This window comes from Mobula birostris, chromosome 18 (genome assembly GCF_030028105.1).
Source record: "Mobula birostris isolate sMobBir1 chromosome 18, sMobBir1.hap1, whole genome shotgun sequence".
Lineage (NCBI taxonomy): Eukaryota > Metazoa > Chordata > Chondrichthyes > Myliobatiformes > Myliobatidae > Mobula > Mobula birostris.
The window spans coordinates 18,438,546-18,462,519 of record NC_092387.1 but is presented as its reverse complement, the minus strand read 5'-3'; the positions used below and the strand labels follow the sequence as shown (position 1 = coordinate 18,462,519).

The window sequence follows — 23,974 nt, the reverse complement described above, 5'->3', positions numbered from 1 at the left end:
CCTGCAATTAGCAACACAAGCAGGAGAGACCCTCGGCACCTCTTGGCTATTGACTCAGCCCAGGGACTGTCTGCTGCTAGAAAATGATGTCGCGGTAACTGAGCAGTTCCTAGGCAGCGAGGAAGTTCTCCCTAAAATGCAGATTCCCTCCTTAGATACACCAACACTTTGGAAACCATTGCTGTCAAACAAATTAAATCCTTGGCCTCTAACAAGAAATAAACTTTGATCCTTACAAATTATATGTGATATGCAGGGATTGCTAAGACAACTGTGTTTTGTTTGTGGATGGTGCAGTTTAATAGAAATGGCAAAAACACCTGTCAGTCAGGATAATGCCAATTTCTAAGTCAATGCACTCGTACATCCCACCCATGGGGACTACGTATCCCAGGCTACAGGCAAACTAATCCTGGTGACCAAGAATGCCAAAGCTACAGGCAGACCACCTGAGACACCAATTAACTCAAAGTTGCAGGGCAACCAGATCTGGAGGCTAAGAAGCTACAGGTAATTCAGTTCTAGAGACCCAAGTATCCCAAGGCTACAGACAGACTGGTCCTGGAGACCAACGAGCTCAGAGTACTGCATTGCCTAGACTCACTACAAAAAGGATCATTACTGAAAGTTTTGTGAAAACATTAAGCTTTAAGAAAGGAGAGAGATTTGGGGAGGGAACTCCAAAAGAATTATTCACACATGATGAAAATTCAGAATTAACATTGATTGCATTTGCTGCAGAGAAAGAGGACATCATGAAGGGATTGTCTACTGAGTCAGTGTGGGTGGAGGTGAGAAAGGTGAAGGAAGCAATCATTCGACTGGGAGTATTCACGAGACCTCCAAGCACACCCCCCCGCCAAAAAAAACAACAGAGACACTGAGGAGTAAATCAGGAGGCAGATTTTGGAAAGTTGCAAAAAGTAACAGGTGACTTTAACTTCCCTAATATTGAGTGGCACCTCCTTCGTGCAAAATGTTTTGATGGTGACAGGCATAGATAGAGTGGACAGCCAGTGCCTCTTTCCCAGGATGGTAATGGCTGATACAAGAGGGCATAAGGTAATTGGAGGACGCTGGTCGTCGTTTTTTTTTAAACACGTGGCTGTGTGGAATGCACCGCCAAGGCTGGTGGTAGAGCTGGATACATTAGGGACATTGACAGCCTCTTGGATAAGCACATAGTTGAAAGAAAAATGCTGGGCCATGTGAGAGGGAAGTGTTTGCTTCGAGTAGGTTAAAGGGTCAGCACAACATTGTGGGCCGAAGGGCCTGTACTGAACTGTACCGTTCTTTGTTTTATATTTCATTAGGAGTTTGAGGAAATTTGGTATATCACCGAAGATTCTAGCAAATTTCTACAGGGCGAGCACGCTGACAGGTTGCATCACTGCGTGGTGTGGAGGTGTCAAAGCTCAGAGAAAGTTGCAGAAAGTTGTAAACTCAGCCAGCTCCTTCATGGGCACTGGCCTCCCCAGCACCGAGGACATCCTCAAAGGGTGATGCCTCAAGAAGAAGGCATCCATCATAAGGGACCCTCACCATCGAGGAGACACTCTTATCATGACTACCATCAGGGAGGAGGTAGAGTAGCCTGAAAACCCACACTCCACGATTTAGGAACAGCTTCTTTCCCTCCGCCACCCGATTTCTGAACCGTCCATGAGCGCATGAATACTACCTCACAGTTTGTTCTCTTCTTGCACAACTTATTTATTATATATTTGTATTATAATTTAAATAATCATTATGTATTGCACTGTACTGCTGCCACAAAACAACAAATTTCACGACATACATCATTGATAATGAACTTGATTCAGCTTCTGTGTTCCACTTGCTTCTCAGATGTACCTGTGGAGAATGGGTGGGGGAGGGGGGTGGGGGAGGGAGGTGGGGGGTGGAAGCAGGGATCCAACATCAAATAAAGGGGCAATGTTCTTCACAAAATAATTGACTACTTGTCTGTAAAGCATTGCAGCAACATCAGCAGCCTGGATGCCCCTCAGCCACTCATGAATCCCTTCATGGGACAATAGAGCAGTTGCTCTTCAGTCCGGGTCACTTCGCCTGTTTCTCCTGCAGTTAGTGGTTTCACTGGAGGTTGCACAGAATGCAAATGCTGACGGGGGTGGTGGTGGGGGGAGGAGCTCCATCTCACCGAGGGATTGGCGGTGGATGTCACTGTGTTAGTGCTTCCATTATGTCCTTCGCCATCATCGTACCAATCACCATCTTCTCGCAGTTCACAGTCAGCTGAGCAGCACCGGCGTCCTTGGTTATCAGGGAAATGAGGACCAAAGCACCACCACTCACAGTCCGAGCAGCAAACCTGCCGGGGGGGAAGACAAAGAGTCTCAGCCCAAGAAACAGCAGCAAAACACCACTGGAAATTAGATTTTTTACACTTAAATTTAAATGGAATGTTACTTTTAGAAAATGTATCAATTCATGTTCATCCTTGCAATGGGAGAATTTATTGTCCATCCCTAACTGCCCCTTAACTGAGCAAGTTACTAGGTGCACAGTCACGGCAGACTGGTGAACCAAATTCACTTTTGCGGACAATGGGCCAGTTCTACAGCTACGGGCAAGAGCTTTACTAACAAAAAACTAAATTAATTTTGCCTGAAATTAATTTTTTTTCTGTTGCTATTATTGATTTTGAACTCACTTCCCTGAATCAATATTGCAGGCTTCTTGTAATGAGATGCAACTTGACCTCTGGAACCAGACTCTCTAAGTAATAGTTTCGTTTTCCGTTACTTTAGCAATTGTATTTATTTGTTACATCTGCAGAAAGGGAGCTTTTGTAGCTTTAATATTGTGCCTAATCTTGGCAGAATTAATCCACTGGCACACTCCCCCAGCAGAAAGCCTTGAGGATATACAGTACTTTACATCTCATCATTGGGCTAACCACAGTATACCATTATTCCAAGCAAACTTTGGACCTTGAGAATCAACACCTCCCTTTGCAACTGGATCCCTGACTTTCTGATCAACACTCTGCAATCAGTAAGGAGAGACAGTAGCACCTCATCATGATTATTCTAAATACAGGCGATCCACAGGATTTCATCCTCCGCCCACAAACTCTACTCCCTGTTCACTCATGACTGGGTGGCCAGATTCTGCTCTAACCATCTACAAGTTTGCAGATGATACCACTATAGTGGGCCATACCTCCAATTATGATGAGTTGGAGCACAGGAAGAAGGTAGATATCTTAGCGACATGATGTCATGACAACAAACTTCCCCTCAGTGTCAACAAATGAGCAGATCATCGACTTCAGAAAGGAAAGGGAGCAGTGCACACGCTCCAGCCTACATCGATGGTGTTGAGGATGAGATGGTTGAGAGCTTCAAGTTCCTAAATGTGAATATCACCAATTGCCTGTCCAACTATGTTGATGACACGGCCAAGAAACCTCACAGTGCCTCTTAAGTCCTCAGGAAAATAAAGATATTTGGCATGTCCCCATCGACTCTTACCAATTTTTACCCGCGCACCTTAGAAAGCATTCTATCTGGACTTGGTATGACAACTATTCTGCATGGGAGCGCAAGAAACTGTGAAGACCTGTGGACACAGCTCAGCACATAGCAGAAACCAGCCTCACTCTATGTTTCTAGTTCTTGCTGCCTCATTAAAGCAGCCAGTGTAATCAAAGCCCCACCCATCCCCAACGTTCTTTCCTTTTCCCTTCCCTCATTGGGCAGAAGATACAAAAGCCAGACATCAGACTCCAGGACAGCTTCTATCCCGCAGCTATCAGACCTTTGAATGGATCTTTTGTACAATGAGATGGACTCTAGCATTTTATCATTACCTGCACTGCACTTTCTGCATTGTTATTGTTCCACCTCAAAGCACTATGCAATGATCTGATCTGTATAAACAGTATGCAAAACAAGCTTTTCAGCGTACCTTGCTATCATCATTATGATTATGTGCCATGTCATTTGACGTGGGTGATCATGGTCTCAGGACTGTGACTGTTCTTGGCAAATTCTTCTACAGAAGTAGGGTTTGTCATTGCCTTCTTCTGGGCCGTGTCTTTACAAGATGGGTGACCTCCAGCCATTATCAATACTCGTCAGAGACTGTCTGCCTGGCACGACTTGTGATATGCATCAACTGCTCACACGACCATCCACCACCTGCTCCCATGACTTCACATGGCCCTGATCGGGGAGCGAAGTGGGTTTCACACCTTGCACAAGGGTGACTTGCAGGCTACTGGAGGGAAGGAGCATCTCACACCTTCTTTGGTAGAGACGTATCACCACCCCGTCACCCTATCTTGGTATATGTGACAATAATGAACCAATACTGAAGTGAAAGAATTAATAGTCCATCATAATCAGTCTCATGTCCTGGAGGAATTGGAAAATGATCACACGAGTACTGATAAAAATAGCCATACCAGTGAACTGCTGGGTACATAATCGTTTACACTGCACTATAACTGAAGCATATTGGTTTCTTGCCTCCATGTGACCTTACTCAAGGTGTGTTATCAAATGGTTGCTCCTCATCCCTATGGATGCTCCTGCAATAATTCTCACAACTGGCCCACTGGTTACAAAAGCAGACGGATCCTTTCCTCTTCCCTCTAAGCAGACCAAGCCTCTGTCTGGAAGCCCTCCTAATATCATAGCCAGGATGGGAATTTTGCACTGTGTGTTATTGGTTACCACAGTGCCAATGCATTAGAGTCAGAAAGCCACAGAATTAGGCCCTTCAGCCCATCTAGTCCATGCCGAACTGTTACTCCACCTGGTCCCATTGACCTGACCCTGGACCATAGACCTCCTTTCCCCTCCCATTCATGCAACTCTCTTAAAATGTTGCAATCGAAATTGCACCAACCAACTCTTCCGGCCGCTTGTTCCACACTCACATCACCTTCTGAGTGAAGAAGTTTCCCTCAAACTCCCTTAAATATTTCACCTTTCACCCCTAACCTATGACCTGTAGTTCCAGTCCCGTCCAAACTCAGTGGAAAAAGCCTTCTTGCACTTACCCTATTTACACCTGTCATAAATCTTTTCCATTAAGCTGCAGGGTTTATCGAGTACCGCATAACACAAATCATCATTATCTTCCATCTACTGGCTTATAGAATATTTCTTGGCCCATTTGCCAGTGTTGTTCTCTCCCTGCCAAGATCAGTGCAGTTATTTGTGGGACTGACACAAGGCCCTGCGCTTACCTGTACTCGGTGCTCTGGCCACAGGGTACCCGCCCGAGGTTAGCGGTTGACATCACCTGCTGGACAATGGCTTGGTCAGTCCGACACTGTTCCCCAAGGGTCAGTTTCTCATTGATTTCATTCATTCCCATTAGCTTTCCTTTGAAAGGTGACAGAAGGAAAGCAAGGATCATTAGAAACTGAGCATCAGCATTAATTTGCTCTTTTCCCTAAATAGTACTGAGATACTTTTGCTACTAGATAAAGGAACCAATGTCCTATTGTCCACCCTAAGCAATGAAGAGGTCGGTCAGTTACAATCCTGTGCAAAAGTCTTAGGCACATATATATAGCTCTGGTGCCTAACACTTTTGCACAGGACTGTAGTAATTTTATGTTTTGCACTGTACTGCTGCTGCAAAAGATAAACTTCATGATAAACCTGACTCTGATATGGGTCTCTATTGTGGACTGAGAGCGGGAAGGGGGCAGGGAGAGGAGAATCATGGTGGGGAAAAGGGGAAGGGAGAAGGAAGCACCAGAGAGACATTCTGTAATGATCAATAAACCAATTGTTTGGAATCAAATGACCTTGTCTGGTGTCTCAGGGATGGGTGAGTCTGCACCCATGCCACCCCCCATCCCTGGCACTCCTTCTCTGCCACTTGTGCCACACCCCTCTCGTGACACTCCACCCTATTCCCAACATTCTTTGCTCTTGTCAGAGTTACAAACTTGCTCTCTGCACCACATTGACAAATACAGAACTGTGCAAAAGTTGTAGGCACCCGAGTTATATACAGTATATGTGCCAAAGACATTTGCACAGTACAGTATATAATACCCTCATTCTTGGTTGAGCTACAGTCGATGAATCTCAAGGTTGTATGTGATATACATACTTTGATAATAAATCTGAACTTTGAAATTTTATTATACCAAAACTGAGGAATCCCTGTGATTACAAATCTCCTACAGGTGAACTGATTTAATAGCAACAACAACCAATCTGCTGGAGGAGTCCATCAGGTTGAGTGGTGTCTGTTGGGGGAGAAAGGAATTGTCAAATCAGAACCCTGCTTCAGGAGGTTTCAGCCCTAAGGCACCAACAAGTCGTGTCTCCCACAATGACGCAAGGCAATGTTGCAGCTCTATAAAACCCTGGTTAGACCACACTTAGAGTATTGTGTTCTGTCCTGGTCACCTCATTATGGAGAGGGTATGGAGGAAATTTACCAGAAATTTACCTGAATTGGAGAGCATGTCTTATGGGGATTGGTTGAGCGAGTTAGGGCTTTTCTCTTTGGAGCAAAGGAGAATGAGAAGTGACTTGATAGAGGGGTACAAGATAGTGACAGCTTCCCAGGACAGAAATGGCCAATATGAGGCAGCATCATTTTAAGGTGCTTGCAAGGAAGTATGGGTGGTAAGTTGTTTTTAAACAGAGTGGTAGGTGTGTAGAACACCCTCCTGGGGTGCTGGTAGAGGCAGATATATTAGAGACATTTAAGAGACACTCTTAGACAATCACATGGATGATAGATAAATGGAGGGCTATGTAGAAGGGAAGGGTTAGATGGATCTTAGAATAGATTAAAAGGTCAGCACAACATTGTAGACCAAAGGGTCTGTACGGTGCTGGAATGAACAGATTGATTGGTAACAACGAAGAGTGTGCTGGAGGAACCCAGCAGGTTGAGCAACACCTCTTTGGGGGCGGGGGGGAGAGCAGGAAGAGACTCTCAACTTTTCTGGTCAAAACCCTGCATGAGGAGGTTTCAACCCTAAAACGTCGACAATTCCTACCGATCTCCTTCTAGCAAGATACACACGCAAAATGCTGGAGGAACTCAGCAGGAAAAGAGTACAGTTGACGTTTCAGGCCCAAAGCGTCGACTGTACTCTTTTTCCGTGGATGCTGCCTGGCCTGCTGAGTTCCTCCAGCATTTTGTGTGTGCATTGCTTTGGATTTGCAGCACCTGCAGATTTTCTCTTGTTTCCTCTAGCAAGATTGTTTGTTGCACCAGTTTTCAAACATTTAATGTTTCCAGATTTAGAGGTGGTGTAAAAATCCCACAGTTTAAACCCAGGTGAGAGCCACCAGCACAATCCCAAGCAGTTTTCCTGGGTTTTAAGACAGTTTGAGGAACAGAAAACCTCTTAAAGCAGAGGTGGTCATCTTTGAGGGTTCACTCCACACAGTCTGTATTACCTGTGGTGGATGGATGAGCCAGAGTGCCCATGAACAGAAAGGGCAGTGTGGCAGTGTAATGTCATTACCGTGCTAGCAACGCTGGTTCAATTCCATCACTGTCTGCAGGAAGCTTGTACGTTCTCCTTGAGACCGTGTGTGTTTCCTCCGCGTGCTCTGGTTTCCTCCCACAGCCCAAGCGCGTGGGCTAGCAGGTTAACCGGTCACGTGGGATTAATTGGGCAGCATGGATTTGTTTGGCTGGAAGGGTCTGCTACTGTGCTACATCTCAAAATTTAAAAATATATAGTGTAGCCCTTGAGAACGTAACTTTGTGCATCCCTTCTGTTGCCAACACACCTTCCCCATGGGGGAGGGAGCTGGCTGAGATGAATGCAGCAGGAAGACAAGAATCAGCCTGCAGCCCTGGCTGCTGCCCCCCCAGTCCCTCTCCCGGGGCATCTGAAAGGAAGGGACCAGGAATGTCCTTGCTATCTGCAGCCCAACGCAACCCCATTCAGGAAACGCATGTCTGAGGCTTGAGTCTTGGCCATGAATTCGTTCTTCTAGGTTCGAATAGGACCAGGCTTTCATTGTACCCTAGCCTCTAAGGAGAAATTGCAGGTGATTTCAGCTCAGTCCAGTACCGACGAGCTATGAAATGAGCAGCCTATATGCACTTGGAGAGCTGTGTTTAGTTCTTGTTGCCATGCCTTAAGGACGTGGCTAAGCTAGGGAGGGTGCAGAGCAGATTCATGAGGACATTGCCAGGACTGGAGGGCTTGAGTTATAAGGAGAAACTGCGTAGGCTGGAACTGTTTCCATTGAATGAGGGGTGACTTTTTAAAGGTTTATAAAATCACAAGGGGCATAGATGTGCAGGTAGTTGTCTCTCCAAGGTAGAGAGGTCCAAAACTAGAAGGCATTGGTATAAGGTGACGGGGGAGATTTAAAGGGGGCCAAGTGGTTAAGGCGTTCGTCTGTGATCTGAAGGCCACTAGTTTGAACCTCAGCTGTGGCAGCGTGTTTGTGTCCTTGAGCAAGGCACTTAACCACACATTGCTCTAGTGTCTGTGTGAGGAGTGGCGCCCCACACAGACTTCCAATCTGCACCTTGTAAGGCATGAAAATGCCCGACGCAGGCCTCTCATGGTCTGACTCGATGTTCCCCTAAGGGGTAAATTTATCTACACCAGAGGTTCCCAACCTTGTTTACGCCATGGACCAATACCATTAAGCAACAGATCCGTGGACCCAGGTTGGGAAACACATGGTTGTATACACAGAAGTAATGTATATGTAGAACGAGGTGACGGAGGAAATGGCAGAGTTGGATATGATTACAATGATCAGAAGGCACGTGGACAGGCATAGGTAGGAACGTTTGGAGGGACGTGTGCCAAATGCAAGCACATGGGACTAGCTCAGGTTGGTAACCTGATCAACACGGTCAAGTTGGGCTGAAGGGCCTGCTCCCATTCTCTGATGCTATCACTGGAATATTTTTTGTTCCACATGCTTTTGAGGTAGTGCGATTGAGGTACGATGGGGAAAGAAGGATAAGACCACGATAATGTCACTCAGTTAAATTATAAGAATGGTAACCAGCAGGCCATTTGGGCCATCACATCTGTTCTGCCATTTACTACTACGGCTGATCTTATACCTCAGCACCAGTTCCTTTCTCCAATCCACTGTCCCTGATTCCATTAACATCTAGTGACTTTCCCTTAAGAAAACAAGGAAATACCGGCAAGACATTAAACTGTTTTCCTCCCTCTTTCCCAACTCTAGGATTCACAGCAAGAAGTAAACATTGAAGGTCCAGGTGAGAGAAGACTCTGGAAGGGGAAATCTCTCCACATTTGGTTTCTACACAGGAGACATTATGCCAAGAGGGACAGCCCTTTAAGCCCAGGAAAAGGGAGCAGCCAAGCAGCCATGCATCATCTTCCTCACAATGACACATGCGCAAGCAATGCAATACTTCTGTGGCGTGACACCACCGTGCCCAAACCTTCCCGACACCAGCTGGGGAAAGGAAGGGATGTTTGCCCAAGACCACTGGACGAGAATCCCCTTGGAAGTGTATCAACATGGATTGGGGGTTCTATAAAGCACAGACATTACAGACAAACACAGCGGCAGTGTGAGGAGGAGGTTACATCCACAGGGGTAGACACTGAGCTCTGCAGTGTATTGACTTACCAGTGCTGGGGTTTAACAGCTGTTCTATGAGAGCAAGAGAGGAAACAAAGTGCAATGACATAAGAAAATTGGAGTAACTGTGACAGCTATATCCTTTGTACTTTCAGCTGAGTCCCTCTCTCATTTGGCGTGGGAAACAATGCCCTGATTTCACTCGGGATTTTTTTTTAAGCCCGAGTTTGGTGAATTGATGCACCTGCAGTGGAGACCACGTCACTTAAAGCAGAGGTTGATAGGTTCTTAATTAGTAAGGACATCAAAGATTGTGGGAATAAGGCAAGAGAGTGGGTTTGAGAGGGATAATAAATCAGCCATGATGGAACAGCAGAGCACACTTGATGGGCTGAATGGCCGAACCCCACTCCCATGTCTTAGGGGATTCTGCAGAGTTAGATCAGGGAGAAAGCATCAGGAGCTCAGAGCTGAGAATCTGCCTCCTAGACCCTCCATTTCCCACTGGGCACTGCAATCTCACGGGGCGGCTGGGTAGAGTATCACTATTACGGTGCCTGTGACCCGGGTTCACTTCCGCCGCTGTCTGTAAGGAGCTTGTACGTTTCTCCCCGTGACCGCGTGGGTTTCCTCCGGGAGCTCTGGTTTCCTGACGTACCGGTCCAAAGTCTGAAGATGTACAGGTTAGGGTTAGTGCGTTGTGGACATGATAACGTTGACTTTGGAAGCACGGAAACCTCTGTGGGCTGCTCCCAACATGTCCTTGGACCGCATTAGCAACTGAGGCAAATGACACATCTCATTGATGTACATGTGACAAGAGGAGCTAATCTTATCTTAATCTGAAAGAGAAGATTTGACAAGTTGAACTGGTTCTGTGTTCTAACCCACTGCTGTACCAAGCCTCCTGGCAGCATTAAATGCTGTTTTAGCTCTTCGCTGGCATTTTCACCTCAGAAACAGGAGGTTGAGAGTTCAAACCCTGTAGATGAGTGGTCAGTGAAAGTGAATTTCCAAAGAGCCTCAATTATTCCCTCAGATTTCTGTTTTAATTATTTAGTTTTCAGTTCATAGGCATCATTGTCAAGGCTAGTATTAATTACCCACTCCAAATGCCCCTGAAGAGAGAGGGGGTGTGTGTGTGTGTGAGTGAGTGTGAGTGTGAGTGTGAGTGTGAGTGTGAGTGTGAGTGTGTGTGTGTGTGTGTGTGTGTGTGTGTGTGTGTGTGTGTGTGTGTGTGTCCTTCTTGAACCACTGCAGTCCTTCGGTTGAATTTGGGGATGGTGAGACCCTGTGACAATAAATTAACAATGGTAGATTTTCAAATCAGGTTGGGTGTGGGGGGGGGGCGCGGAGAGGGAGGTGGTATGTGGTGGGGATAGGTGTTCTGCTGCACCTATTGCCTTGATTTCTCTGGGCAGCAGAGTAGCCTGGCTGAGTAACTGCAGTGTGTTACGTAGCCGGTACACACCGCAGCCACTGTGCACTAAGTGGGAGGGTAGGGTTCGGGTGATCCTGCAGTAGGTTAAAAGGTCAGCAAAGGGCCTGTACTGTTCTATGTTCTAGGGATGTCAAAGATAAAGGTTGCATTCTCTTATTGGGGATGGTCTGGTGCTTCTGTGGTGTGAATGTCACTTGCCAAATGTGCTCCGTGCTGCAGTGGTATCCAAGTCCTGCTGCCTGCGGAGAGTGAGGATCTCATGAATAACTGTGAAGCTGAGGAATTGAGCCTTGTGCACATAATGAACGATAAGGAAGAAGATGGCGCCAGTGAACAGCCCGACCAAAGGCGGCACCCTTCTGACAGTTCACAAAACTACTTTGCTCGCCTCGTTTATGTCTTCTTTGTCTCTTAAATGTGGTTCTGCTGCTGTTGGAGCCTGTGATCTACATTCTGCCGGTGTGTCTTTAGGGTCGATTAAGTGATCTGCCACTGCTGTCTCCGAGAGAGTTCAGCGAGGTTTCAAGTGAAGTGTACGGCCTGGAGGCCAAGAAGCCTGGAGACGGTGGGGCCAGCTCTATTTCTTGTGGATCTTGCCCGATTGAAGTGCCGAGGAAGATTGAAAACGAGGACGAGAGTGGAAGGAAGGTGGGTGCTCAGTGCTGTCTACCTGCATGTGAACGGCCTCTCTCTCCCCCCTTGCTCAGTGCTGTCTACCTGCATGTGAACGGCCTCTCTCTCCCCCCTTGCTCAGCGCTGTCAACCTGCATATGACCGGCCTCTCTCTCTCTCTTCGCACCCCCCCTCACTCAATGCTGTCCACCTGCATGTGAATGGCGTGTCTCTCTCTCTCCCTCCCCCCCCGGCCTCTCTCTCCCCCCCGCTCAGCGCTGCCAACCTGCATGTGACCGGCCTCTCTCTCTCTTCGCACCCCCCCTCACTCAATGCTGTCCACCTGCATATGACCAGCCTCTCTCTCCCCCCTCGCTCAGCGCTGTCAACCTGCATGTGACCGGCCTCCCTCTCCCCCCTCGCTCAGCGCTGTCAACCTGCATGTGACCGGCCTCTCTCTCGCTCTCTCTCCCCATCTCGCTCAATGCTGTCGGAGTCCTGAGTCATGGGCAAGGTTTAATGAACGCGGATGGTGGGTTGGACTCTGTAGTTCATGTTACTACGTGCTTCTGCTCACTCCCTTGTTGTTGCTGTTTTGTGCGATTTATTTCGGGGCGGCCTGCAGATCGTGAGCGATGCGGCTCTGGATTGGCTGAACGGAGCTGTACTGAATATGCCCGGACTCTTCTGATGACTTTGTGACCGGGTGCCTTGTATTCTGTGTTTTTTGCTCGCTCTTTCGCTGTTTGCACAGTTTGTTCTTTTGCTTGCTCACTGGGAGTTTGAATTTTTTCTTTAAACGGGTTCTATGGCATTTCTTTGTTTCGTAGCTGTCTGTGGGAAGACAAGTCTCAGGGTTGTGTACCTCATACATACCTCGAACAAAATGCACTTTGAACTTTGAATAAGGACACACAGTTCATGCTGTTGTCTCAGGTCCACTGTTTGGAGTTTGCACACTTTCCCTGTAACATTTGTGTGTGATGCTCTGTTCCCTCAGTCCCACCCCCTCCCCACTCATAACCATTTGGTAGGGAAGGGGCAAAGAAAGAGTCACTGGGCCTGTGAGAGGGAATAGGGAAAGGTGAATTAGAACGGGTGGGATTGCTCCACTGGGAGCTGGCATAGACAATGGGCAGAGTGGCCTTCATCTCTGTCACAGTAGTTAGGAACACTCTCACATCTAGATGGTCTTTGATGAAGTCAGGTAGATGAGCTAAGAACGTTGCAGTGATGACAGGGGCTTGGATAATTGACCTCCAATATCACTTCCCTCATACAGGTTGTGACTCCAGCAATGGGAGTGTTTACTCCTGGCTGCTCATTGAGCTCCTTGTTGTCTCAATCAGTCCATATCGTTTTCACGTCAAGTGCAGTGACTCTCACTTCAGGTCCGGGATCCAGTTCTTCAGTCAATGTTTGCATTAAGGCATTGATGAGGTCGGGAGTTTGTGGCAGCACCCAACGTGAGCATTGGTGAGCAGATAATTGATGCAGGAGTGCCACTTAATGAAACCGTTAACAACATCTCCCATCACTTTGCTTCAAGCACCTGGACATTAGGGGATCTATCCTAGGCCCAACTCACTGATACAATCACAAAGAAGTCACACCAAGTCTATCATGGGCATGAGCCTTCCCAGCATCCATTGCAATACATAACAATAAAAATCTATAAATTACACTATGAATAATTTTTAAAAGTAGATTAAATAAGTAGTGCAAAAAGAAAGCAAAAAAAAAATTGAGGTAGTGTACGTGAGTTCATTGTCCACTCAGAAATCTGATGACGGAGGGCAAGAAGCTGTTCCTAAAATGTTACTGTGTGTCTTCAAAATCCTACAGCACCTTCTTGATGATAGCGATGAGAAGGTGGGGTCCTTGGGTGATGGGTGATGGGGTCCTTAATAATGGACACTGCTTTTTTGAGCCATCGCCTTTTGAAGGTGTCGTTGTTACTGGGGAGACGAGTGCCCATGATGGGGCTAGCTGAGTTTGCACCTCTCCGCTTCATTTTCTGATCCTGTGCAGCGGCCCCTCCACACCAGATGGTGATGCAACCAGTTCTAATGCTCTCCACGGTACGTATGTAAAAATTTGCGAGAGTCTTTGGTGTTATGCCAAGTCTCCTCAAACACCGAATGAAATACAGCTGATGTTATGCCTTATCTGTAATTACATCAATATGTTGGCCCAGGATAGATCTTCAGAGGTGTTGATACCCAGGAATTTAAAATTGGTCAACCTTTACACTGCTGTTCCCTCGACTTCCCCTTCCTGAAGTCCACAATCAATTCCTCAGTCTTACTGATGTTGAGTGCAAATTTGTTGTTGTAACACCACTCAATCACCTGTACGTATCCTCATCACCATCTGAAATTCTGCCAACAATGGTTGTGTCATCGGCAAATTTATAGATGTCTTTTGAGCTGTGCCTAGCCACACAGTCATGGGTGTAGACAGAGTTGTTGTTGTTGTGGCTATCCCTCGAGGTCGAGGATGATGTTCTTCGTTCTGTTGATCTACTTATGGGCTCTCAAGTGGCTTATGAGTCCAATCTTGGCTTTGAAAGTTCTTCCGCATTCAGGACAGGTAGTTCCAGATGGCAGATCGGGCTTTGGTTGTTGCTGCCTCTCTTTCCATTTTCTTCTCTTTTCTTCTAATTCTGCACATCTGCTGGCTTTGAAAGTTGCTGTTCCTTCTTGGATGATGGCTTGCCAGAGTTTCCTGTCCTTGGCATTGGTTTCCCAATTGTTGAAGTCATGTTACATTTCTTCATGTTGGCTTTTAAGACGTCTTTAAATCTCTTCTGTTGTCCGCCTCTTTTACGTTTGCCTTCTTTAAGCTGGGAGTAGAAGATTTGTTTCGGCAGACATTCCGTCTTTTATCCGAACAACATGACCGCTCCATCTTAGTTGGTTCTTGATGACGTAGGCTTCACTGCTTGCTGGTTTTGCTTCATTTAGCACACTGATGTTGGTTCTTCTATCTTCCCAGCTGATATTTAAGATGTTTCGAAGACAGCATTGATGGAACTTTTCAAGTGCCTTCAGATGTCGTCGGTATGTTGTCCAGGTTTCTGATGCAGACAGGAGCGTTGGGATTACCACTGCTTTGTACACTAACATTTTGGTGTCTGTTCGGATGTCACGATCATGAAAGGCTCTTGTTCGGGGACATCCAAAAGCTGTTCCAGTGCATTTAAGACAATGTTGGATCTCATCATTAAGGTCGACATTGGAGGAGAGGTGACTTCCAAGATACTGAAAGTGGTCCACATTTTCCAGGGTTGTTTCGCCAATTTAAAATGATGGTTCTGTCCGATTTGTCTCAATTGGTGACGGTTGATAGATGATCTGAGTCTTCCTGGAGAGAGAGTAGAGCAGTGGGCTAAGCACACACCCTTGAGGTATACCAGTGTTGATTGTCTGTGAGGAGGAGATGTTATTTCTGATCCACACTGGCTGTGGTCACCTGCTGAGGAAGTCATGATCCAGTCGTAGAGGAAGATACAGAGACCCAGGTTTTGAACCTTGCTGATTAGTACTTAGGATACGATGGTGTTAAACGCTGAGCTGTAATCCACAAACAGCAGCCTGATGTTATGCTTTGTCCCAGTGATCCAAGGCCATGTGGAGAGCCAGTGAGATTGTATCCGCTGTAGTCCTGGTGTGGTGACAGGCAGATTGCAGCAACTCCTGCTTTGGGTGGACAGGACATACGGGCCAATTCTCCACACTGTATGTTAGTCAGATGCTGCTGCTGTAACAGTAGAAGCTAGGCTGCATCCAGAGTACATCTGCAGTAAGGCAGCTGGGGGTTGTCTGGTTCAGCAACCAGTGGTTTGGCTGTATCCTGGCAGAACAAGCAGTGAATTGAGTTAGTCAAAGATGGGGACTTCAGCAAGAAACAGAGAGGAAGCATTCACTTGGCATTTCCAGCTGAATAGAGTTGCAAATACCTCAACCGTCCCTTTAACACTCAGGCACTGGGCCCTGCCATCATTGAGGGCAGGAATGTTGCAACCTCCTCCTCCTGAGCTAATTGACTAGTCACAAATACTGCCGGTGATTTCATTGAAGCCTACCAAATACTGAAAGGCCTGGATAGAGTGGGCATCTATTTCAGTTAGTAGGACGGTCTAGGATCCAAAGGCACAGCCTCAAAATAAAGGGATGCCCCTTTAAAACTGAGATGAGGAGGATGTTCTTCAGCCAGAGGGTGGTGAACCGGTGGAATTTGATGTCACAGATGACTTTAGAGAACAAGTCATTGGTATTTAAGGTAGAGATTGGTAAGTTCTTGATTGGTAAGGGAGTTAAGGGTTACGGGCAGAAGGTGGGACAATGAGCTTCAATCAAAAACAGCCAAGAACACCCAATGGACCAGATTATCTCGTTGTGCTCCCATATCTTATGGTCAAGTTGGATTGCTTAGCTCTGCCCATAGCACCTTCAACAGGCAGGCACCTCACTGCTTAGGAGGTGCTACTCCCTGCATGTTCTCTGCAGTCCTCATTGAACCAGGGCTGATTACCTACCACTGGTTGGGAGGAATATGCCAGGCAGTTGGGTTACAGCTGGTAATGGAACACAGCAGTACATGGATGCCAGGTAGAGAGGGGAATTACACTTGGTATCCCCACTGTTGAACTGGGGTTATTTTTCTGTAGTTTAACATTCCAATGCTTGCTTGTATTCTTATATAATTCTGTAATCGTATGGTGAATTTTTCAGGAATTGCAGTACAGTACCATCCGTATTTTTTGAGAAGCTTCTTGGTTTTCAGTAGCAGGTGTCACATCACTTGAATCTGGCTATCTTATCGGTCAAGAGCAGAAGAGGTTAAGGAGGGAGGAGAAGATGGCAGTGCGCCGCGCATGCGCAGCTCTCCGGTGAAAAATGATATCGTATCTGTTAACTAGGGGCCGTGGACAATTCTGATTTGATGGAGAATGGACATGAAAGCACAGAGGAACATCTGGAGAAATTTCTGAAACGCCTGTCCGCTGCTGTCGTTAGTGTGTGGTCGGGAATCTTTCGGAGGGTAGGCCTCAAGATCCCCAGCCTTGCCTGCTTTTGGAAACCAAGAAGGAGGTCGAATCGTTCGGCAGAGATGCTGCTCAGTACTCGGTGTCAGAAAGCTGATCAGAGCTCGAAGTTTTCGGATGACTCAGAGTCAGATTGTGGTCGGCATGGCAGGGAGAGTTTTTCTTCCTTCTCCCGTCTGCGTGAGATGTGGGACATTTGAGAAACTTTGAACTTTACTGTGCTCACGGACTTTCTTCATCAAGTTATGGTATTGTTACACTGTTTGTAACTATATGAATAATTATGTGGTTTTGTCAGTTTTTTCAGTCTTGGTTTGTCCTGTATTTTGTGATATCACACTGGAGGAAATAATGTATCATTTCTTAATGCATGCATTACTAAATGACAATAAAAGGGGACCACGTGTCTTCATAATCTAATTGTTATCACTGGCCTTTGCTGCCAAATCTAGTCTGAGTATGGGATGACCATGATTACTTTTCAATCTGGTCTTTTCCTTGCTCTCTCAATGCTGCTTCTTGTTCTTCTTTGATCTTGTACACTTAATAATTCTTGACTGCTAAAGAATATTCAGGTTGCAAAAGCACCAGGATCCAACACCACCAATATTTACTGTTGGACCACATAGCTTTTTTTATCTCACTTTTGCTCCTTGGATCTTCCATTGTGCTCATTACTTGCTGTGTTTCCCACTTCACACGTGACCACACTTCAAATGTACTTCATCTAATGTCCTTAGAGACTTCAGGAGGATCTGCAGGATGCTGTATAACAATGGGTCCTTCCTTCACGTGATTGTCTCCCAACATCATTACTGCCTGTCCAATGCAAGCCAAATGGTGGAATCCCACGCCTCTTCTCAATACTTTGTCTCATTTGAATCTAACTGCTTGGTATTCCATCACAATACACCAAGGAAAACAGTAACCCCATTAAATCACCTTCCCATTTGAGCAAGTGATTACAAGTCACCTGCAATCTATTTGCTGTCAAATAAAGAAATTTATGGGCAATTTGTAACTCTAAGCCATTAGGTTATCAGCTGAGAGCATTTCAAAAGGCAGGAGTGATCGATGTTTTATTAGTTTCAAGAGTGTGCTGGTAATTATTCATACTAGTTGAGGCATGAAGACATATTATGTGAAGGAGCTGTTGGTTGCAGGGAGCTATGATTAATCTTCCCCAGATGATTCGCCCATCTCCATGAGTTCTGTTTGTTGGATGTCAACTGTCAGAGCTAAAGATATATCTGGGATTTTTGAACCAGTCAGTGAAAACTGGCAACAGAAATGAAAATCAGTGATTCACGGTGGTGAGAGGAACACTTTGATTGATGAGGGTGTTTGACTTGAAATGATACTGCTTCTCCCTCCACAGATGCTGCCTGACCTGCTGAGTACTCACACTTCCGAATGCCACTATCTGCAATACTTTGACTTTTGTTTAACCACTAGTAAGTTACTGAGTTACTGGTGTTAAGATCAGCTCTTCACATTGCTAGGTTCAGTCCTTTTGAGGCAAATCCTTCCCTCCCACCCACAACTCTGTCCACTCTGTTTTTATCACTTAATCCTCTTTTATCCCCCAAAGTTTTCTGCCTGAATTAAAACCAATTCATCCTCTGTATCTTATGATGAAATATGTTGTGAACTGCCCTTTGGTCAGTCTCTCGCAGTTACTCTACAATAGACCCAGACATAACATTATATGGTGGAATGCTTCAGGAAGCAGAGGTACGAAGTCAAGTGTGTCCACACATTACTTCCCAAACCAATCCAGTTTGTCTTTGAAATAGATAACAACCGCTTCCACCACGTCCACAGTAGATCACTCTTCACCAAAATCAAATTCCCACGGACTAGTTCTGAATTCTCCCAGTACATGGGTGAAGGCCAGCTGCATGTTTAGAAAGGAACAAGAAATCATTGGCCTGTGACTCACATGATTCACAGAGTATTCTCCAAACCCTTTCAGTCAGCCTGTAAATGAAGGTAAGGGAACGGGGTCAAACTGACCCTGCTACTCCGTCAGTTGCTATTCCACACACTGAAATGCTGGGCAGAAAAGGAGGTTCAATTGTTCTGTTTGTTTTTCTTCTCAGTTAATTCTCAGGATGCAGGTGTTAATGCATCTAGTTTCCACAACCCATTCCTGGCCGCCCTCATTACCACCTGCTGGCTCGTAGTGTTGGGTGTGGACAACCACAATTGGTTTAAGACTAGAATCCCGCATAATTTAATGCTTTGGTGGGGGGAGGGTTCATTAAAAAGGACATTATTAGAGTCTTTTTTACAAGACATTCTGGCCAATTCTGCAGAGAGATGTGAATTCTTGCTCTCTGGATCACAGATCCAATGAAGGACACACTCAACACACTGACTGATTGGCTTATGCTGGATGGCGAGGAAACAGAGGGAGTGGTTTGGGGAGTGTACCCCAGGAGTTGTCAGAGTGGGAGAACAACTACAATCCAGCATAATGAATCTTGAGCTTGAACAAGAACAGCATTCACTGCTCTGCTACAAGACACTGAAAGGTAGTGGTGAGCAACACACAGAATGCTGGAGGAACTCAATGAGTCAGGAAGCATCTATAGAGGTGAATAAACAGTCAACGTTTCAGGACAAGACACGGACTGTTTATCCTCCTCCATAGATGCTGTCTGACTTGCTGAGTTCCTCCAGCATTTTGTGTGTGTGGCTTAAGACTCCCAGCATCTGTAGAATCTCTTGAAAGATAATGGTGGATGGCTGCAGTGAGTAATGAGAGAGACCAACTGCCCCAGGAGCTTGTCCAAAGACTGTATTGGACAAACTGGTGGGCCTGTCCCTGTGTGCAGCTGCAACTACTGTTGATCCGTCAACTTTTCCTTTCCTCTGATCAGCTGAGTGTTGCCAAGAAGATGCTCACCTTGCTCCTTTTTGAAAGAGTTCTCGGTCATGAAGACTGGCATCATCAACTCTCCCACAGGCGGCTGGATGGACACATAGAACTGCCGGGTCTGGGAGCTGGAAAATACCAACCATACCCTCAGCGGTGGAGCCCACTGTAGCCCCTAGAATGATGAGCCTGTGGCCCTGTTTCAATCCTGTCCTGGAGTCCAGACCCTACCCATATTCCCTCCTTCCAACCCAATGATGCCCATCCCCCTCTACCTAAACCCTATCTCTTATACCCAACCCCCACCCTCTCTACCCTATCACCATCTCACTATCCAACCTCAACCCCTTCTACCCAATCACCATCTCTATACCCAACCCACCCCTTCTACCCTATCACCATCTCTCTAACCAATCCCCACTCCATCTACCGAATCACCAACCTCTACCCAACTGCCACCTCCTCTGCCAAATCACTACCCCTCTATCTAGCCCCATCCCTTCTACCCAATTACCATCCCCCTACCCAACCCCCGTCCTCTACCAATCAAGATGCCTTTACCCAATCACTATGCAGCTATCCAACCACATTTCTTTACCTAACCCCTATCCCTCTACCCAAATCCATATCTTCTATCCAATCACCATTTCTTAATCCAACCCAGTAAACTCTGCCCCCCCCCCCACCACCTGGAGACCCCATTCCTATCCAACTCCCAGCTTCCATCCTAGCCCTCAAACTTGTTGCCCAGCTTTGGCTCGTTCCTAACTGGCCCCTCTCTACCAGCCATTCCCAACTTCCACCCCACACCCCCAGTACTGCAGCTCCCTCTGGCCAAACATCTGCCCTGGACACCCCATCTCAGCCTCCACACCGGCCCTCACCTCTCTGTCCAGTTCACTCTGGCCACTGCCTAAGGCATTCCTTGGCATCATCTCAAGTGTCACAAGCTCCCCACCTACAGTCTCACCCAGCTGTTATAAGACAATTAAAAAGATCCCTCGTACATTAAGTTGGACTCTTGTTTCTACCTCATTATAATCATGTACTTTATTGTTTACCTGCACTGCACTTTCTCTGTAGCTGTTACACTTTATTCTCCATTTTTATTGTTTTACCTTGTCCTTCCTCCGTGCACTGTGCAATGATCTGATCTGTATGAAGTGTGCAAGAAAAGCTTTTCACTGTCTCTTGGTACATTCACAATAATAAACTAATTCAAATTGCCCCAATCCCTTATCTCATTCCCAAGTTTAGCCATATTAAAACCTTGCCATCCTTCCATTTGGGACATGGACTCCACTAGAGCCGTAGCCCAGACAGATCTCAACCTGTCCCTATCCTACTCTGGAAGGGAGCAGAAGAAATCACCTTATTTCTTCCAAAAATCCCAAAGTCTGGACTCTGAATGCCAGGCAGCTTCTGGTCTTTAGCAAGAGGACTAGTCTATCTGAATCCTAGAGTGAACATTACCCTTGTAACATTCTCCCTTTTCTGACACTTTCCTTGAATATGGACACTGATCTACCACCTCAAAACCATGGGTGTTCTGGGGCATGCCTCCCTTTCTCAGTTCTGAGGGAGGATCTTCAGCCTGAACTCTCTCCACTGTAGCTGAGTAGTAAAAGGTACTGTATACATTTCCTGTCCCTGACCTTTATGTAGCAAGATTACGGGGAGGGTCACTCCAAGAGGATTCAGCTTTCCACCTTCTAACCGTCACAATATTCTGTCTTATCTATTAGTACCACTGTGTGTTTTTAGTGTACTCACACACCCCCTATACACACAGACCAGTGTCAGCAACTGTACTTGGGCTAATTAAAGAATTATCAATCAATAAAACCTTGACATGTCTCTGGTCCTTCCACTTATTTTGTTTCCTGAGCTTGCACACAGACCACTTTTCTTTTCTCCCTGACTATCTCTACAGTGGGAGCTCTGCAGAGAACCAGATGTGCGGCCACTCACCACAGCTGGAAGTTGGCCGCTTGCGTGGAATCACAGAAGTCAATGCCCATTGTTTCCAAGGTAACTTCACCAGGCGGGAGGACATCTGTGGATGTTGAAAAGAGGGGAAGAAAAAAAGTCTGAATGAATCGAGGAAGAAAGAGAACTGCATTTTTAATGCACCTTACAACTTTTTAAAAGAAGTTCAGCTTTATTCTCACATGTACATCGAAACATACAGTGAAATGCATATAAACCAGAGGACACTCCATCACGCAAACCAGCATGGACTTGATCTACGTACACATCTCACTGCCTTGGGTAGGCAGCCAACAGCACCAAAGACCCCACGCACCCTGGGCATTCTCCCTTCTCCTCAGGCAGAGGATACAAAAGCCTGACAGCCCGTCCCACCAGGCCCAAGCACAGCTTTTATCCCACTGTTCCAAGAGTCTTGAATGGACCCCTTGGTGTGATAAAGATGAACTCCTGATCTTCCAGTCTGCCTTGTTTGAGCCCATGCTCCTAATTTTCCTCCCTGCACTGCACTCTCTCTGTAACTGTAACGCTTTATTCTGCATTTTGCTGTTGCTTTCCCCTTTGTATTGGCTCCATATACGAACACTTTGAAACAATCTGTATGATGCCATGCAAGACAAATTGCTTGCTGTACAATAAAATAATAAATCCACTTGGAAGTTTGAAGCTCTATTAGTAATCAGACTATCTATGAAGCACTTTAGAAAATGCAGCAGCAAGGTGCCAGGTACAGCAATGCAATTTAATCCCAAATTATGTTTTCAGGGATGTTGATCAGAAAGGAACATTGGTTAGACTGCCCAGAACACTGCTACTGGTCAGAATCTTTCACCTCCACCTGGGAGAACTGCCAGGAACATGACGCTGACTATCAAAAAAACACTGCAGGTGCTGGAAAACTATGATTAAAAAGAAAACAGAAAATGCTCATAAGACTCGGTAGGTCAACTTTAATTACCTGTCACTTTAACTCACCTCCCACTCTGACCTGTCAACACCCTCCTGCACTGTTACCGTGAGGTCCAACACGAGCTTCAGAGCAAGGTATCAAAATAAAAAGAGCGTGGAAGTCAGGGTGAGAGCCAGGAGTTTTAAAGATCTGAGGGGTAATTTTTTCCCCACAGAAACTGGTCAATATTTAGAATGCACTGCCAGAGGAGCTGGTGAAATCAGATACAATCACAACATTTAAGATGCATTTAGACAGATACTTAAGTAGACAAGACATAGGGTACGGTTCTAATGCAGGCAAAGGGATTAGTGTGGATGGGTAGAAACTTCAGCATGGACATGGTGGGCTTAAGAATCTGTGTTGTACAAGCGTCATCTCTGTAGCACCTTGCCTCCCCTCTTAGGAATGTTGGTTAATTTCCCTTGTCATTCCCCTCACACTTTCCTTCTTCTGCATACTCTGGTCTCTGGCTGTGTCTCATGGCCCAACATTACCTAAACTTCATAACATAAACAACACATTAACTAATACAGGAGCTTTTGCATTTTACCCCATATCAGACCCCCCCCGCCCTTTGTTCCACCCACCACTCTCCCCCACCTGCACTAACTTGCCGTCCCTCTCTCTCATTTCCAATGAAGAGTCTGCAGTCTGAAACCTCTGCACCGATGCTGCCTGAACCAGCTGAGTTTTTCCAACATTGATTTCAGGAACCCCGTCGTAGGGGTGCAGCCCTCCCAACTGCACTGCGACTGGGGCGCCAGTCCAAAGGACGTTACTGATGGGGTACAACAAACTGTGGATGCTGCACGGAGCCCCGAGCAACAAGAACAAGGGGATGGAAAAGAAGAAGGGGTAGGCCATTCAGCCTCTCATGTCAGTCCTAGAGAGAAGAAAATTGATGGTTGATTCTTAACTCAGCATATTTTCCTGCACGAACCCATTTTGTTTGATTCCTTTTAGTATCTAAACAAAACTATTGATTTGCCTTGAGTACACTCTATGACTAAGCCTCTTTAGTCAATTGGGTGCACCAGATTATTGGGAGTGGGGTCTGTTTTATTCCTGCAGCGTGGAGTGCAGACTTTTACAAGTTTTGGGAATCAGGCCAAGGCTTTCACAATAGCGAGCAACTGCAGATCCAAGCTGTCACATGTGGGGCTGGCAAGAATCAGCCCTCACATTCTGTGACATCTTCCAACCCATTGTCTTTCATCGGCCTGAGATTGTCCCAGTTCCAACCCACCAGTTGTTTTTGCTCAAGTGAAACTCAGCAAACAACGGCTTGGTGTCAACGGACACTGCTGGGATCTGTTCTGGAGCAAGTCCGCTGTTTCTGCTGCTGTTGACTGGTGCTCCTGGTTACATTGCCAGGATGTTACTTCAAGTACATTCAGGAAAATATTACTGAAAGCAAACCCACTCTGCTGTGAAATGGGACAATCCAGGACAAGGCTGACTATTGATGTCCCCTCATGACAGGAATTCTCCACAGATT

The 23,974-nt window shown here is 46.2% G+C and overlaps 1 protein-coding gene across 7 annotated transcripts in view; it reads right to left on the bottom strand.

Annotated features, from left to right (window-relative positions):
• Positions 1 to 1,390: 1,390 nt before the first annotated feature.
• LOC140211985 (AP-3 complex subunit beta-2) overlaps positions 1,391 to 23,974 on the bottom strand; it is a 168,041-nt gene continuing 145,457 nt past the window's right edge. For 4 of the 7 annotated variants that reach the window (XM_072282298.1, XM_072282300.1, XM_072282295.1 and 1 more), the window contains 5 exons: positions 21,507 to 21,591; positions 19,566 to 19,663; positions 9,600 to 9,623; positions 5,222 to 5,360; positions 1,391 to 2,332 (listed from right to left, as the gene is read on the bottom strand). In XM_072282298.1, coding sequence (XP_072138399.1) covers positions 2,182 to 2,332; positions 5,222 to 5,360; positions 9,600 to 9,623; positions 19,566 to 19,663; positions 21,507 to 21,591 — 497 coding nt within the window. In that variant the 3' untranslated portion in view covers positions 1,391 to 2,181. The remainder of the gene's footprint in view (positions 2,333 to 5,221; positions 5,361 to 9,599; positions 9,624 to 19,565; positions 19,664 to 21,506; positions 21,592 to 23,974) is intronic. The other 3 variants (XM_072282299.1, XM_072282296.1, XM_072282301.1) reach the window with 2 other exon arrangements.